This window comes from Paroedura picta, chromosome 9 (assembly GCF_049243985.1).
Source record: "Paroedura picta isolate Pp20150507F chromosome 9, Ppicta_v3.0, whole genome shotgun sequence".
NCBI lineage: Eukaryota > Metazoa > Chordata > Lepidosauria > Squamata > Gekkonidae > Paroedura > Paroedura picta.
In genome coordinates this window covers 68,387,632-68,406,213 of record NC_135377.1, presented here as the reverse complement: position 1 = coordinate 68,406,213, position 18,582 = coordinate 68,387,632, and the positions used below count along the sequence as shown (strand labels likewise).

The window sequence follows — 18,582 nt, the reverse complement described above, 5'->3', positions numbered from 1 at the left end:
AGTGGCTCCTCAGGGTCTCAGACCAAAGTCCTTTTATCACCTACCACCTGACCCTTTTGCCTGGAAATGACTTTCAGCATGCAAGGTAGATTCTTGACCAGCCATGGCTTACAGGCTTGATAGGAAGACTAATCAATTCTAGGCACATGAGCTCACTGCAGTTTAGCCCTATTGATTTCAATAGATTAATTTCAACAGGCAGTACATGAATAACTTTGAACTTTAAAATGCTATACTTTGACTGGATCATATCTATCTGAAATAATTTTTATGCATGCCTAATGAGAACATTATAGCAAGCATTATTCAATAAGAGGCTTAACATGTTCATAATACTACATTCCTAAAACAACATGGACAGCTGCAAGAGAGGAAGAAAAGCTTGTAGTGCTAAAATACATTGGTTTGACATGCTGGGAAAATGAGATATCCTACAAGAGAAGCGTTATCTAGAAGGAGGCCTAACTGAGGCAAACAGTTTGCTAAGGAAGACTGAAATCCTCAAGTCACATGTATCCTTATTATATTTTCCATGGCAAATGCCACTTTGAGTTACCTTGCAAATCTGTCTATATGCAATTTAAACCAGTCTTCATTAAAGTCAGTCCTAAAGTCATCATTGATTTTAAAGGTCAGTTTGGACTCTCAAATACATAATCTATGTAAATATGTATTTTTATGTTACAGTGACTTGCGTCATGTTGATTGGGTGAAGTCCTATTTGAATATCTGGGCAGACCTTCAAGGATACATCAAAGAATATCACACTACAGGCCTTACTTGGAGTAGTACTGTGAGTTATTACTTCCATTTTCTTCCACTGGCATAAAAATCATTAGAATCATAGAGTTGGAAGGGACCTCCAGGGTCATCTAATCCAGCCCCCTGCAGAATGCAGGAGATGGCCACAAGAGCCAAGCACCTACACAATCCTTTCTGTCCACCCACTTTCTGTCACAGAATTAGCATTTCTTTCAGATGGCTATCTAGCCGCTGTTTAAAAACTTCCAAAAGAAGGAGAACCTCCCACCTCCTGAGGAAGCCTGTTCTACTGAGGAACCTGTCTGTCAAGAGCTTCTTCTGGATGCTTAATCGAAAATTCTTTTGAATTAATTTCAGCCCATTGGTTCTGGTCTGACCCTCTGGGGTAACAGAAAACAACTGTGCTCTATCCTCTACGTGAGAGCCATTCAGGGACTTGAAGATGGCTACCATATCACCTCTTAGTCGTTTTCTCTTCAGGCTAAACAAGTTCCCTCAACCTTTCTTCATACATCTTGGTCTCGAAACCACTCACTGTTTTTGTTGTACTCCCCTAGACATACTCCAGTTTGTCTATATCCTTCTTTCAATTGTGGTACCCAAAACTGAACACAGTACTCCAAGTGATGCCGAACCAGAGCAGAGTAAAGTGGTACCATCACCTTGCGTGATCTGGACACCATGCTCCTTTTGATACAGCTCAAAATCCTATTTGCCCATTATAGCCTCCAAGTCACAGTGCTGACTCATGTTCAGTGTATGGTCTACCAAGCCCCCTAGAACCTTTTTACACATACTACTGCCAATACAAGTCTCCCCCATCCTATAATGATGCATTTGACTTTACACTCATCACTACTGGAATTCATTTTATTTATTTTAGCCCAGTTTTCCAGCCTGTCAAGATCATCCTGTATCCTGAGTCTGTCTTCTGCTGTTTGCTACCCCTCCTAGTTTAGTATCATCTGTTAATTTAATAAGTACCACCTCTATTCCTTCATCCAACTCATTTATGAATATGTTGAACAACACAGGGCACAGAATCACAGAATCATAGAGTTGGAAGGGGCCATACAGGCCATCTAGTCCAACCCCCTGCTCAACCTTTCAGCCCAAAGCATCCTAAAGCAGCCAAGAAAAGTGTGTATCCAACCTTTGCTTGAAGACTGCCAGTGAGGGGGAGCTCACCACCTCCTTAGGTAGCCTATTCCACTGCTGAACTACTCTGACTGTGAATTTTTTTCCTGATATCTAGCCTATATCGTTGTACTTGTAGTTTAAATCCATTACTGCATGTCCTTTCCTCTGCAGCCAATGGGAACAGCATCCTGCCCTCCTCCAAATGACAACCTTTCAAATACTTAAAGAGGGCTATCATTTCCCCTCTCAACCTCCTTTTCTCCATTTCTCCAGGCTGAACATTCCCAAGGGCTCAGGACAGATCCCTGAAGTACTCCACTTATCACTCCACTAACAAGCCCCCTTTGGGTGCCATCTGTCAACCAGTTATTGGTCCACCAGATAGTAATAGGATCCATACCACATTTTATCAATTTGTCAATAAGAATATCATGTGGAACCTTATCAAAAGCTGAAATTGAAATAAACTATATCCACAGCATTGCCCTAATCCAGCAAGGAGGCACCTTGAGTGGGTGTTAAGCACTGAGTGGCACTTAAGCCATGAGACATGCTCCTCCTCCAAGGCCTTACCAGAAATATTAAGTGGAACAGATAATATTATATTTATTTTCTCTGATTATGGATGGATTTATTTATTTATTTGTATATAGGCTCAGGGGAGGGTAAGAGTCCTGAGTCTAAGGGTCAAAGCTCTTTCTGGTTCTTGAGAATGGCTAATCAGGAGTGCAGTTCTAAGCACAGTTTCAACTTTCTAAGTCCATATTTAGAAGGGTATACCTCTAAGCCTATCTAAATTTCACTGCAAAGCAGAAGAAGATCCAGGCGTAAAACTCTAGGTCTTCCATTCCTTGAATTCTTTCATAAGTGGGCAGTGAAATAGCTGGTAATGCTGAACTTAAGACTGTAAGTTTTTGTATTGGCATGCATATTTGCAAAGAATACCAAGGATTCTCTGCAAACTCCATAGAATAGTGCAGGCTTACTCAGCCAGGGTTTCATGAAACCCTGGAGTTTCTGGATGGCTCTGGAAGGGTTTCCTGAATGGGTGAGAATTAACTGATTTTTTAATACATTTTAAAAAACAGTTAAACATTTATTGAGTGATATGACCATATATGGTCATATGATATGACCATATATGGTCATATCGACTTGCACCCCCTTCTAAAAATGGCCAGTGATGGCCTGGAGAGGCTGTTAAGGGGTGGGGCCCTGGGTGGGCATGTACACAGCTATTTTTCCCAACTATATTCTGTACTATCATGCCACTTCTTAGGTTTCTTGAAGTTTGGGGATTTCTCAATAGTAAAAAAGTTAAGAAAGACTGGAATAGAGCTTGGTGTGCTGGGCTGTGATTTTTTTTTCCTCCACTGTAAAATCATTTGAAAGCAAGTCAGAAGATATAAAAAGGCCAAGGCTGATGGTGCAAATTCAGATAAAATATCAGTTTAAGTCTCCAAAAATCCCCTACACGTTTTGCCAAAAGGTTTTGTCAAGAGAATCTGTAATACATAATATAATACCATAACAATACTGAGTTTACACAATTATGGTTAAAATTACCTAACAGATACTATATTAAAAGTTAAAACCCAGGTCTTAAAAAATCAATTACATATAAAACTGCTGCAGCTTATTCTGTGCTTGAGGTTTTTTGAGGAGAAACTACATGTAAAAAACAAAGATAAGGCTTTCCAGCAGGTTGCCAGTTGTAACTCAAAATTAAAGTATTTGTTCCATTTCTGAATAAAAATTACTAACCTACTCGTCTTTCAGTAGCTCATCAAAAAAGAGTAAAGGGCTGGTAAGTATACTGACATAGCATCACTATAAAGGTGCCACTGAAGAATTGTGCATGCACACCAAAGCTTATACCTTGAATACAACTCTGTTGGTCTTAAAGATGCCCCTGGACTAAAACTGCTTCAAACCACCAGAATCTATAACAAGAAATTCAAGTAATTGTACTTTAGTTTGGTACAAAGTACAAGGCCTTATAAACTGCCCATATTGTTAAAGATGCCAGGATTTATGATGCCTCATTTCCACCATAGTGCAACATTTTTTTTCATTGCTCATTTGTGACTAATGGGAGTGATAAGCTGTAATTAAACAAATAATTCAGAAATGTAATTCTAATCTACTGCTGAGCAATTAAGTTGATTTTGAAATAATAACTTAATGGTTATGAAGAAAGCAGAATCAGATAATGTCACTATATTCTTCAGCTGTATTTGCGTACACCGCCCTAAGCCAGGTTCAGAAGGGCAGTATAGGAATTCAATTGATAACAATAATAATTTAGGCTTTGTGTTCCTGAATCTGCCATTTGTGGTAGAATTAATCACAGCAGGGACAATGGATTGGCTCCCAAATCTGAAATAGCATGGTACAGTAGGTAAGAGTGGCGGACTTTAATCTGGAGAACTGGGTTTGATTCCCCATTCCTCCTCCACAGGCTGCCAGCTGGGTCACCTTGGGCTTGTCACAGTTCTCTTACGACTGCTCTCAAAGAGCAATTCTGTTAGAACTCTCTCAGCCCCACCTACTTCAAAAGGTCTTGTAGGGAGAGGAAGGAAAAAGTGTTTGTAAACCACATTGGGACTCCTTTGGGTAGTCTTCTTGGTCTTAATGCAGTTCTTACTGATTTACAGGCAAGCATGGTAAATCCCGAACAGGTGATAAATGGCAATACTCTGGTTTTTTTTAGACAGCTTCAGGCAAACAGATAAATAATCCAGCCGATAGCCAGAAAATGGAATGGATTGTTTCCCAGCTGTTTTACCTTATAACTGCATATCTCTGGGCAGTGGGAATGCTTGGAGACAGGTGGTGTAAATGTTGTAGCTAGCAGAGACCACATGAAAGGTTCATTTACAGAAGAAACACCTTAACAAAAGATCTGTGTCTGCGTCACTGTCCACCTGTTCCTGCAGACTGTTACATGATATTTTGAGCTTCACAATCCTCATCTTTCTGTGTGCATGTATGTGAACAGAACAATATGGAGCACTGTAATCATAATAAGTGTGTAACAAGGATTATAAGGGTATGGAGTGCTGGTGTCCTTTTAAGAGGAGAATGTAAACTTTTACTTTGAGACGCCCACTAAGTGGTTGTCTCGGGGCGTGCAGGCGAGGGGGAGGATTTTCAGTTCATTTAGATCATTGTTCACTTAACTAGCCCCTCAATCACGACTCAAATGTCTATATGCTGATTATGTACACATGTACCAAGTATAACTTTTTGTCATCATATAAGATAATGTTGAAATTTAGTTTATGCCCACCATAATTATTATTATGCAAAGAGTTTAAGTAAATAAACTTTATGCATGTGGGTTTTTTTCAGTTAAGCGTGATAGCATTCTTTGCCACAATCTTTTGAAAAGATATCCTTGGCAAAAAAATAGTATAGCAATCATGGGTATACTTCAGCTACTATTTACAAGAACCCTATATGGTAGGTCTTTAACATCTTATTTTACAAAAAGGAAACCGATGAAACAGCAGAACAAAGTTTGAGTCCAGTGGCACCTTGAATACCAATGAAGCTCTATTCAAGGTATGTGCATGCACACAAATTGCCATAGATTGGGGTCCACAACCTTTCTGAGCCTGTGGCCACCTTTGGAATTCACCTTTAGAATTTACAAAAAGCCTGATCTACCATCTAGTAAATTTAATAATAAAATATAATGAGTTCCTTAAAAAAACTAGTCATATATTTTGCATATTTATAAACCATTAATCCCGATTCCCTTTTCTTTTCTTTTAATTAATTAACTTGCAAAAAGTTCCACGATGTGTAACAATGGATCTTATTTACAAATGAGAACGACCACCAAAAGATACTGGAGCACAAATACTTTGATACATTACTTGACTCGGTGTAATGCAAACAGCTGTTCCTAAGGAAGGCAGCTGGCATTAACCTGAAAGACAGACGTTGTACCATTTGCGGTTGTTAAATAGCTAGTAACATACTTTTAATAAAGATTGATTGTTCTGAACATGTGCTTACACTTCACGTAAAAAACTGTAGCAGTAAAGGTTTTGAACCACCTGTTGGTTTAAAAACTGATGAACTTTTGAGAACTTTCAGCATGAATGATGCATTTAAAAAAGATCTGCATTTTGAACTTTGCCTTTCAAGAACTTAAGCCAGTTTTCTTAACATCTGAATTAAAGTTAGTCATATTAGAAAATCAATGAAGTAGTAATTTCTATTGGATTCAAACACTTTTCTGGGTGTAACTTCCTTTCCCCTGCATTCAACTGAGATTTCCCCATGCCAACTTTTGGGCTCATAGATGAAAACATCCTCACTTTTACAGGCAATCAAAATCACATTTGTTGAGTGAGCACAAGGGTTTGATGTTTGCATGAGCTTTTCCTTCCTCCTCTGAGAAGTTAAAATCCTGACCCTTACAGTGCCTTGTTTTGCTGCATTTTCAGTATTTTTGTTCCAGCTCAGCTGATGACTGGTATGAGCTTCTGCCTAGGAGAAAATCTGCTTCAAGTCACAGAGAGTGGTGAGATAAAGCAAAGAGGAAACAGGGTTAGCTCTTCCCTTACCTTCATACTCCAATTTTGTTTTAAAATGTATTTTCTGCCTCCCACTTAATGAGTATGTGTATGATCAAGTCTCTTGCGGCTCCTTTTAGCACAATAAAGGCATTACAGAGATCTTGGATCTTGAATCAATAGCTCTTTCTTGCATGGGGAAATGATCTGATCCTTTATCATCACTAATCTCTCTCGCATAACCTAAATGAGCGTATGTTTGTGCATGGTCTTTGCTATTGAATGGGGAGGAACCTCTGTTAATGTTATCCATCTCCAGGATAAGTGGACTGTCCATTGCTGTTGGAGGGCAGAAGCTAGGTGTCAGTCTGTGTTTCATCTTCATTTTCTACAGCCACCCTACCTGGCACCCAGCATGCACAAGCCAAACCTTTGCCTATGTCCCCAGCAATCTTTGAGGGCAGGGCATGGAGCTGTTCCTTTCTGCCTTGTGTATCTGCACATGTAAGCAAAGCCTAACAGACGTAGCCCCAGTGACTAAAATAGCTCATAGAAACACAGATCTATGTTTTCATTAAAACAGAAAACCCTTCCAAAGCCAAGACAGTGGAATAATTGATATGCAGTGCAAAATCCATAAACACAAATGGCAACTGACATTTTTTGGGTTGGCAGGAAGATCAGCAAACTGTTCTGGTTGAATAACCTGATTATCAGGAAAAAATGTTTATGTATTTTGTCAGTAGATTTTCTCTTTCTTTTAAGAACTATTGAAAGGCAGAAAAGTTTCCCTGATGAAGCTTATTGGTGAAATGTGTAAGGAATATTTTGGATATTTACCTGAGTAATAAAATATTAATTTTCACCTGATTTTGCACCAATGACCTTGGCCTTTTTAAATCTCCTGTGACTGGTGCGGCATTTTATTTTCTTGCTACTTCTGGATAATGACCCAATCAGGGCCATATCTGCTTAATCACTCCCATGCATAGGAAGATGAAATAATTTTCCAGCTGCATTTGCGTATCTGTCATAATAGTAAAAATATAGTATGTGGGAATGATTTGTATGTGGGAATTCCCACATATGTGGGAATGTGTGGGAATTCCCACATATGTGGGAATGATTTGGGGGAGCTGGAAGTTAAAAGGGTTAAGAAGTATAATCTTTCTCTCCACCAAGGTCTTCTGCTGGATGCTGAAGCCTCTGTAGTTACTTACAGATTCCTGCATCATCATTGAGTTTCAGGGTTTTTCTGAACATTCATATTTCAATGAAGTATCGGAATCTATTCTCTATTCTGTAATTGTGTCAATATTAAGTGTGTAAGACAGCTTCCCTGTAAGCATTTTTCATTTGGCAGTTCCACCATGTGTGCAGATCTGATTTACTGTTCATCTTTTGCAGTGGGAAGTCTCTCGTGGCGTCCTACAGAATGCATTGTAGAAGCTCTCTTTTAAATGTATACAGCACACATACATTTGTGACATTGTTGGTTTATGTGCCCACTACCTTCTCTGACTCTCTCACAGGGCCCAATTGCCTCAGCAGCATCTCTGCTATCTACGTTAGCTAGTGGCCAGAGTCCTCCACCACCACCACTGCCGCCACCACCACCACCACCACCACCACCACCGGGACCTCCTCCTGTCTTTGACACAGAAAATGGAAAAGATGACACGGCTACGACTCGCTCAGCTTTATTTGCCCAGCTGAACCAAGGAGAAACAATTACCAAAGGTATGTAGAAAATATATATGATATTCTTCAATCAAGTAGAAGAAGAAGAGTAGGCTTTTATACCATATTTTTCTTCATCATGAGGAGTCTCAAAGCAGCTTGCAAATAACATTGCTCTCTCCTCCTCCTCCACAACAGTCTTATGTTCTTATCTAGTCAAGTCGACCAAGGGGAACCTCCTCATTCAGACACACTAATTCTCTGAATCCCAGAGCCAGGAGGCAACATCAGGGGATAGCCTTGGTCTCTATGTCATGTTATTGGCCATCCTGAGGCCAATATTGGTCTCTATGTTATGTTATTGGCCATCCTGAGGCCAATGTTGGCCACGGTGTGAGACAGGATGCTGGACTAGATAACCTATTGGTCTGACCCAGCAGAACTCTTTTTACATTCTTAATAGTCACCTTGTGAGGTAGGTGAGAGAGTTCTGAGAGAACTCTGACTGGCCCAAGGTCACCCAGCAGGTTTCAAATGGAAGAATAGGGAATCAAATCTAGTTCCTCTCACTAGAGTCTGCCGCTCTTAGCCACTATACCATGCTGTCTCCTAGAGTCTTCCCTAAAAAACAAACTTGTTTTCATTAACTGGCATGCTAACCTATGACAAACTTTTTAACTTGTAAAGCAGAAGATGCCTGAAGACATTCATGTTACAGGCCCAGTGTTCAGATAAACTACTATGAAGATCTCAGTCATATTAGGAGGTTTCTGTTAAGATCAGATTATTTATTTAAGTGCTTTATTTAGAAAAAGTTGGTTCTTATTTGCTGCTTTTGAGAGAGCCTTCCTCAAGTGGGAGAGTACTTCATCCATTGTACTAGGAGCTCATTGGTAGGGTGTGGTCAGCAGCCATGTCACCTAACTGACACATGCTGCTGGCAGAGCCTTATGAGAATCGTAGTTCATGGGCTTTCAGTTCAGCCACTGAGGCTGCTCACGGGAAGAGACAGAAAACACAGTAATGTTTACACATGTCATTAAAAGCGTCGCTGGAACCGGCTTACAGGAAAGTGTCATAGCAAACTAAGTTTACAATACTGCAAAAAAGAAATGCAGAAAATGCCATGAGGGGTGAATGCCATGCATAATCAAAAATACTTTGATAGGGTTTCCATGGAGAAACCACAGCCACATGCAGAAACAAACAAACAAACAAAAAAGCAAACATCTTTTTTTAAAGGCTTTTTGTGAGTCTTCCGGTTGTGCATAACCGAACCAGGAATGTGCTTGGTGAGATCTCTATTGATATCATGGCTCAGAAAGCCTTAAGAAATATACTGTGTGGTATGAAACACAATCATTTTTGTTTTGTTTGGGTGAAGAACATTCTTTAAGCTCTGTTAAAATTTTAGCCCAAAGGCTGGGGGGGAGGGGGAGAATCAAGCAATTTTCACCCCACATTTATTCACTATTTGTTTAAATTTAAACAAAGCCATGTCCTCACAACAATGGCTTATAAGAATTATAAGTCGTTTAGCTCTCCTTATGTATCTGGGGTAAATATCCTTTCAGCTTGCTGAACGGTTCTCTTTCAGCGGCAGCAAAAAAAGAACTGAGGTAAGAGTGCTTGCTCCTCCCACATCACATGACTTTGGGGCGGGAATGTCAGCCTCCCCTGTGAGGGGAGGGGGAGCACTCCTGGAATCTAAAAACAGAGTTTTAAAGCTTGCTAGCTCTTCTTTGCGGCAGGCCTGCAAAAGCACAGTCCGATGTGTGCCTGCACAGAAAACCACTGGGTGAACAACAGTTAAAGCTAAGTGCAACCTTGTTTTGTGTCCAACCTATGACTATTTATTATTTATCATATGGCATGTGTAGCCAGGAGATCCACTGCAGCCAGGCAGGGGATGTTTGGAGGTAGTTTGTCACAGCCTGCTTCTGCATCATGACCCCTAGTGTTCCTTGGGGGAACTGCCTACCCAAATCCTCATTGGTCTCCCATCCAAATACTAGCCAGGGTCAGCCCTGCTTAGCAGCCAAAATCTGACAAGATCAGGCTTACCTAGTCTATCCACATGAGGGCTCCCCCATTGCTGCAGTGGCCTGAAGAAATCTTACTTCACCACCACCTATGGGCTTGTTCATTGGAACTTTGTTTTTGTCCAGATCTGCCAGTGGTCTGCTTAGTTTTAGCCTTCAGAAAAATTATTTGCCTAGTGAGAGAAATCCTTCTGATAGCCCGCTATTACTTGGTAAACATTTTGCAGGTAAAATCACCTTCATCCACTCCAGTTTAAGATGCCACATACTTTTTAGTTTATGCAGCCTGAGGAAATGGACAAGATTCTTGCAGAGATGAAGCCAATGTTTAGCATAATCAACTTTTCCCTTTTCTGGTTGCTGAAAGCAGTTAAAGAGGGCATTTCATCATTTCTGGAAGAAACACCCCCCCACACACACTTTCAATCTTAATTACTATAGGCCAGTCTCCAGTATACTGTTATTAGCAAGGTAACGGAACATGTACTGTCTCCAGTCCTGCATGAAATGGCCATAAAAAGAATCTGTTCGTCTTCAACATGGTGTAAGCTATTTGATTTTGCTGCTAATCTGTATGGCTGCTTGTGGTTTTCTTAGGACTTCGCCATGTCTCTGATGACCAGAAGACCCATAAGAATCCCAGTCTTCGTGCCCAAGGAACATCAGTTCGCTCCCCTACAAAAAGCCATACTTCAAGTCCAGCCACTCTAAAGACACCTCTTCAGCAGAGCCACTGTCCTGTGTTGGAACTTGAAGGAAAGAAGTGGAGAGTGGTAAGTTCAGCTCACCTGTAAGTAACATGCCAAAAAACACATTGCCAGCTCTTTTCTGGAGTAAATAGATTTTCTAGTATGCATGGCAATATGCCACTCAAAATGGTATGTGAAAGCACCGCATTACAAAGAAATGTACTCAAGTTTAATACTCAAGTTTATGTACTCAAGTTTAAGACTCTGAGATTCAGGTGGTATGCTACTGCTCTTTCCTTTGAGTAATTATCATTGATAATATGTACTACTGTGCTGCAAGAAAGACCATTATAGAAGAAGAAGAAGAGTTGGTTCTTATATGCCGCTTTTCCCTACCCGAAGGAGGCTCAAAGCGGCTTACAGTCGCCTTCCCATTCCTCTCCCCACAACAGACACCCTGTGGGGTGGGTGAGGCTGAGAGAGCCCTGGTATCACTGCCCGGTCAGAACAGTTTTATCAGTGCTGTGGCGAGCCCAAGGTCACCCAGCTGGTTGCATGTGGGGGAGTGCAGAATCGAACCCGGTATGCCAGATTAGAAGTCCACACTCCTAACCACTACACCAAACTGGCTCTCTTCTGGGGGAGTAAATCTGTACAAGAACAAAGGGAGTCCTAATCAGAGATATAAATTGGTATGCATATATGGTCTTTCCATTAATCATGCATTCTAGTACAACTGATGCAGACATAACCCGTTGTCCTGAAAACAATATTGTAAGTTTACAGTTGCAACAAACATCATCTGGTAATTTAAAAACGAATTAAGTTTGAATAAAATCATGCTGTCAGTATATAATACAGATGTCATGACCTGACTACATTGACATTGTAGGTACCATGAAGCTTGAGCAGCAACAATGTTAAAAATGAATTAAAGTAAAACAATTTATTGTAAAGTGCACTTAAAATAAAAATTAAAATCATAGGGCTTGAATGTTGCTTATAAGCTGAAACCACCAGACTAAGTATTCCTCAGTGTACATTTTATAATAGAAAAGGAATGTAGTCAAGTTGATATCCTGTAAATAAGACCACAATCATAGTAAACAACATAAACCCTGTTTCAGTCCAATGGGCCTTCTTCAGTGATCATCATCATTAATACATAAAATACATAGATACACCAAGAACAATTGTTGATGTAATAAGTCAAAAGAGATGTTAATTGACTCACATTTAATTCTGTGTGTCCAAATGGTGACATTCTTAGGATCACTGACCTCCTTCTATGATTTGCATATACACATACATACAAATGTATAACTGTAAATTATCTTCTTTGGTGGTTAATTTCCTTGTGATGTGTACATATACTGGAATGGACACAAACAGTTCGTGAGCTAAAATTCAGTGTGAACTTGGCCACATTCATAGCCCCCGGACTTATATTTAGGAAGGCACCATTCTCGAACATTTTCCAGATGTTGTCTGGTTCGGTTTGGTGTTCTGACCATTTAGACCTAACACCTGAGCAGGGTAGGTCATCCTATCAGCTGTTAGGTTTAAATGACTGCAAGCCATTTAATCCATCTATTTTGCTCCCACTGATTTCTTAATGGGATGAAGAGAAAAGAAACAGTGAAATGGCTGCAAGCTATTTAACCCTTTCCTGGTTATTCCCCCCCCCCCCCTTCTGAACTGAACTGGGAAATTTTGGCTTGGTTTGGTTCAGGGCTCAGTTCAGGGGCTGCCCCAAACTGAACCAAATCAGAATTTTAAAGTTTGTGCCCATCCATAATGAATACATCAACCAGCAATCTGACAAAATATTCTATTTAACTGTGATTGTGGTCTTTCGTATGTCATCAACTTGTGAATATTCACTTGTATTATGTAATGTACACTGAGGACTACTTAGTCTGTTGGTTTCAGTTTAGAGGCTAAAATAGAGGTCTATGTTTTTAATTTGTATTTTAAATGCACTGTTCAATAAATCGATTTGTTTAATTCATTTTTAGCATTGTTTCTGCTCACCCTTTGTGATACCTAATGCAATTTTTGGATTGAGTATGCATTTCCATTTTTTGTTTAATACAACAAAAGTATATTTCAGTATAAATACAGTTCCAGAACAGATTCACACAAATTACAGATTCTATGACCACTGGCCTATTTCCATTATGAAAGCATGACTTTGGAACTAATCACTTGCAATATAGCAGAAACAAGATGAAATTTCATGGTGCAATTGCAGGTTATATATTCATAAGTTTTTGTGAGATCTTTTTGATTGAAAGCATTGCTAACTCATCAATGTTAGTAAGTAGTGTGTTGGTTGGTTGTATTATTTGTCATCTTAAAAAATACAGGAATACCAGGAAGACAAGAATGACCTTTTAATTACTGATACTGAACTCAAGCAAGTTGCTTACATTTTCAAATGCAACAAATCTACATTACAGATGAAAGGAAAAATTAATTCCATTACAATTGGTAAGTATACTTCTTCCTAGGCCTAAATCTTAATTCAGCAAAGATGTTTACAGATAATATGTTTTAAAGTATAATCAGTACAGCTGTCAGCATTTGTAAGGGATAAAAATATGGACACCTTCACCAGAGATGAATTCTTGTACTGGGTTCTATAATATATTGTATAAAAAAGTAAAGGTATCCCCTGTGCAAGCACTGGGTCATGTCTGACCCTTGGGATGACGCCCTCTAGCGTTTTCATGGCAAACTCAATATGGGGCGCAATAAAATCAGAGTCCAGTAGCACCTTTAAGACCAACAAAGATTTAATCAAGGCGTGAGCTTTCGAGTGCAAGCACCCTTCGTCAGACTATGATCATCTTACATGACAGGAAATATATAGCAAAAATCTGTTCTGTTACATCTGTGTTACAACCAGATACAGCCAATGATAATCCTTTGTCAAAACAGCCAATAAATCCCCTAGAATCCAATGTAGTTTACAAAGAGAAACCAAAGTGTTGCTGGTAGAGAGATCAAAGGTTATCACCTCTCCATATCTTGCTTGCTCCATACAACTGTGAGACATTCCTCCGAGGGAATTGCTGGTCACTTCCCAAGGACAGGGACTCCCAAAGGATTATGACAAAGGATTATGACAATTTTATTGTGCTACTTCAGATCAACACGGCTACTCATTTGAATCAATACGGGGCGGTTTGCCAGTGCCTTCCCCAGTCATTACCGTTTACCCCCCAGCAAGCTGGGTACTTATTTTACCGACCTCAGAAGGATGGAAGGCTGAGTCAACCTTGAGCCAGCTGCTGGGATTGAACTCCCAGCCTCATGGATGCAGAGGTTCAGACTGCATGTCTGCTGCCTTACCACTCTGTGTGTGTGAGAGAGAGAAAGAGAGAGAGAGAGAGAATTAATATCTGAAGTTGCCAGGTTAAGATTATGGCATTTTTATGCATTGGTTTATGCTTCTAATGCTTCCGTTACTGATGTTTATTTGTATTTCGTGTCTATATTTCATTTTGCTCCTTTAGTTTTATTATATGTTACTAGTTTTATTATATGTTATTATACGTTACTTGCTTCACTATGGAATGTTTGAAATGCTGTGAATAAGTAAATATAAATAAGTAAATATAATTATAGTTAAACAGATTCATTGATTTATGCTTTCTTATATGACAAATAATTGAACAAATTATGTCACCAATTAATAAACAACTTTTCCATCCCCAGACAACTGCAAAAAGTTTGGCCTTGTATTCAACAATGTTGTGGGTATTGTTGAAGTGATCAATTCCAAAGATATTCAGATACAGGTAAACATTCATTCAGAACACGGATTCAAAAAAAAAATCCAAACAAGAAAAACATGTTCCAGATGATAGAAATAACTGAAAATTTCACTAAATGATAAGGGAGATTCCCAAAACTAGCACGAATCTATGAGGCCCTGGTTTTGGAATTTTCTTGCCCACTAAATCTTAAGAAGGTATTTACCGAAGTCATTGTATTAGGGCATTTTCCCTGGAATAACATTCCACAGACACAGTGTAGACTGAATCTAGAGAGTACTGCAAGGTAGCATTCATTATCACATAGTTGGAGTTCCTCAAACCACTTCTTGTTCATCTGTCATCACTAAACTGCACACACACACTATAATACAGGGACAATAATGCTGGTTTCTCTTATGGGATTGTTGTAAGAATTACTGTGATAATGTTTGGGATTGGTTATGAAGTATTACATAAGATTAAATGCTATTAAGTAAACTCTTGGGGCTGCATTCGGATGTCACAAAAAAAGCTGCAGTTTGTTCATGATGAGCCTTTCTGGTTTGTGGGGGGGACAAACATGTACATAACATTTGGCATTCATACCCCAAACCCACCCCCCTCCTAAATCAGTTCCCAAGAAAGAAAACACATAATAAAACTCTAATTCAGCCATTAGTGCCCTCACTGTAGAGTCTACCAGTTTTGGCTGTGATGCTATGCTCATACTTCTATGAGAATGCAAGTCAACACTATGTCTTTACTGTAATATAGTTTTTCCCATCAAATGACAGCTGACTTATGGTGACTCCATGGGATTTTTAAGGCAAGAGACATTCAGAGGTAGTTTGCTACTGCCTGCCTCCATGTTGCAACCATGGTAGTCCTTGGTGGTCTTCCATCCAAATATTAGCTAGGGCCAGTCCTGCTTATCTTCCAAGATCTAATGAGCCTGGGCTACCCAGGACTCTCCAGCTCAGGGCATTTTATTTATAAACACACACCCATTTGCAGCTTGTTATAACCTTGGACAACCTCTGATCTTTCACGAAGTAAAGAAAACTGGAAGGAATGAGCATTCCTCCTGACAAGCAGTGACTCAATCCCTCTGTTTGTGAAGCCCCTTCCTTACATTGGTTGAAACTGTTGATAAGAGTCAGCTGTTCATGTTTTCTTGGGAAGTCATTTTATAATACTCCAGTTTCAGGACTGACAGGCAAGATTGGTAATATCTATAATTGGACAGATGATGGGGGTTGTTCTAAATTAGGTTGTATGAGAACACTGGGTGCTTCTTTTCTCACTCCTACTTGACATCAGGGCTTTATAGAAAGAAATTACACGTTTATCAAAATTACAGTGCCATTTGTCAAAAAGTTGGCTCTGGAAGGCTGGCAATGGTATATAAGGAGAAAGACCTGTCTTGCGCATTGCTCATAGAAATTGGCATATTATCCTACCTGGGCAGGGGAATCATATTTGTTTGTATTAATAATTTTTTTATTTTGCACATTTTTATTTGTTATAGACTCTTTCTGTTGTCCTTCAGGTACTAGGGAAAGTGCCAACCATTTCAATTAATAAGACTGAAGGCTGCCATATATATTTAAGTGAAGAATCATTAGACTGTGAAATTGTGAGTGCTAAATCTTCTGAAATGAACATCCTTATCCCCCAAGATGGTGATTATGTAAGTGTAATAATTTTTATGTTCTCTGATACCGGATAATAAAATATATATGAGAATCATGCACTACGTCACTTCAGCATGTACTCTCCTTTGCTGAGCAAACACTTCCCTCCCTGATTTAAGAGAACTTCCATCTGGCATTTTCATGGAAAACTATTCAAATTATTATAGCTAAAAGATACGCTAGTAATGTTAAAAGAAGTTTGCCTCAGGGGGTACAAACAGCAATGTTATGAGGACAGCATGATAATAAATAAATAAATAAATAAATAAATAAATAAATAAATAAATAAATAAATAAATAAATAAATAAAAATAATAATAATAATAATAATAATAATTGTAAAGCACTTTTGAGATATGTCCTGCTCGCATGCTTAAAATAAAATACCTAAAGAGATCTATGCAACAGGAAAGGGCACAGTAAGTAAGGAAACATAGAAGAATTAAGTAACAAGCAAAGCCCTGAAACCAAAAAGTATATAAGGGATTCATCATGAGCCTCTTCTTTGCCTATATTACTTTCTGGAGCAGGAAGATGCATCTTACTATTTTCCCATCTAAAACTATTGTTGCCTGAAAGATCCCACCTGCCACCCCAAACAGGATACAGCTTTTCATTGTATCCTATTTGCATCTCCTCATGGGTGGGACTCAAGCCCATATTTCCTGTTTTCAATGGCACTGCCATTTTCTGCCGAAATCTCAGGAAGTTCCTAACGTGAGCATGCTATTATGGCTCCTTTACCCCGTCTTAGCAAAAAGACTGTTTTTCTTCCAACGGATATTGGTATATAGGGGTTTGTGTGCAGTACTCTACATCTGTGGGAAAGATTATCCATTAATTCTTCTCCTCAGAAGCCTTTGTATGGTATTGAAGAGACTTCCTGGGGTTTTTTTGTAACCTGAATTATGCATGCTATATTAGTAGGGTTGCCAACCCCAGGTTGGGAAATATCTGGAGATGGGTGAGTGGGGTTTGAGCCTGAGGAGGGGAGAGTTTGGAGAGGAGCATCAATGGGGCATAATGACCTAGACCTATTATGCATGGGCCGGAATGCCCAAAATGGCAGTGACAGGGCTTCGGCGAAAATCCCCGGGGCCATTCCGCACCAGGATCTATGTAGCAAATTGGTTGCGAAACGAAAAAACGCCATTTTAAATAGTGGAATTCATTGTTATGCATACCTGCCTTTGTAGTGGAATCCAGTTGCGTTTCTATCGTTTCCCACATGTTTCCGGTCTCAGCAAAAATCGCTAGCCAATGAGCGATATTGCCAAGCTTTGTCCTGCCCCTGGCCGTCAATCAAACGAGCAGCCAATGGGCGGCCGTTATCATGCTCCCGAAAAGCCCCTTTCCCTTTAAGGCAGGTTTAAAAAAAAAAACAAAAAACACACGTTGCAACGAATCTGAGTTGATTCGTTGCAACGGAGAGACCCATCTAGCTAGCAGGTGGTGTTTGAGCTGCCGTTTCATCGTTGCCACGCTCCCCCCGAGTGAAAAAAAAAATACCCCCCTGCACGGGCGCGATTTTCTGCTGAAAATAAAGCGAAAAATAAAGGGAAAATAAACCAGCAAACGGGGCTGTGTGGTGCTTGGTGCTTGGTGACTTAAAACAGCTCTGGGGAGGGACTGCAGCCGGGGAAGCCTCGCTGGGTAAACAAAGGCTCACTGGTGCGTTGATCTCCACTCGCTCCGAGAAAAAAAATGGCGATCGCTTCGCCGGAAGATCAGAGGAGAGAGCCAACGGGAGGGACTTTGCAGAAACCACAACAATGGTAATGCACAGAACTTTCCCGCTAGTGTTGCAGATTGGTTGTAAGAGTGTAGCGCTTTCTGGAGGGTGAATCCACTTTTTGGGATTTCCCTGAAAGCGCTACAACGAAGCGCTTTTTGCGGATCGGTTTCAGGAGTGTTGCAGATTGTCAACGATGTTGTGCATAACTGCAAATTAGTAGCGATTTCAATTTGCCACACTCTTGCTACAAAGAATCAGTGCGGAATGGCCCCCAATTATGCCCGACGTCACTGCCATCCAGGGCCCGGCCCAACCCAGGCCCTTGGAAGGTCCGCACTAACGAAATGTGGGTTCTTCCAGAGTCCTGGGACTCCTGAGGACACAGGCGAGGGCTAGCCTAACCAAGCCCTGTGCATAATTGAAGGAGCTGGGCTTTTGGCCCGGCTCCTCCCCTGACCTATGGTGTCCATGCAGGGACGCCTCTCACTCCTGCTGGCTCCATAGCTTCACGGAGCCAACAGGGACGACCGCCCTCACCCGCCATGGT

The 18,582-nt window shown here is 40.1% G+C and overlaps 2 protein-coding genes across 3 annotated transcripts in view; one reads left to right on the top strand and one right to left on the bottom strand.

The window, feature by feature from the left end:
• Positions 1–18,582, bottom strand: part of LOC143845142 (uncharacterized) — a 230,754-nt gene that overhangs the window by 197,121 nt on the left and 15,051 nt on the right. The gene's annotated exons all lie outside the window — the stretch shown is intronic.
• Positions 1–18,582, top strand: part of CAP2 (cyclase associated actin cytoskeleton regulatory protein 2) — a 49,692-nt gene that overhangs the window by 27,265 nt on the left and 3,845 nt on the right. For both annotated transcript variants that reach the window (XM_077353249.1, XM_077353250.1), the window contains 6 exons: positions 688–793; positions 7,964–8,171; positions 10,751–10,926; positions 13,212–13,335; positions 14,566–14,648; positions 16,156–16,296. In XM_077353249.1, coding sequence (XP_077209364.1) covers positions 688–793; positions 7,964–8,171; positions 10,751–10,926; positions 13,212–13,335; positions 14,566–14,648; positions 16,156–16,296 — 838 coding nt within the window. The remainder of the gene's footprint in view (positions 1–687; positions 794–7,963; positions 8,172–10,750; positions 10,927–13,211; positions 13,336–14,565; positions 14,649–16,155; positions 16,297–18,582) is intronic.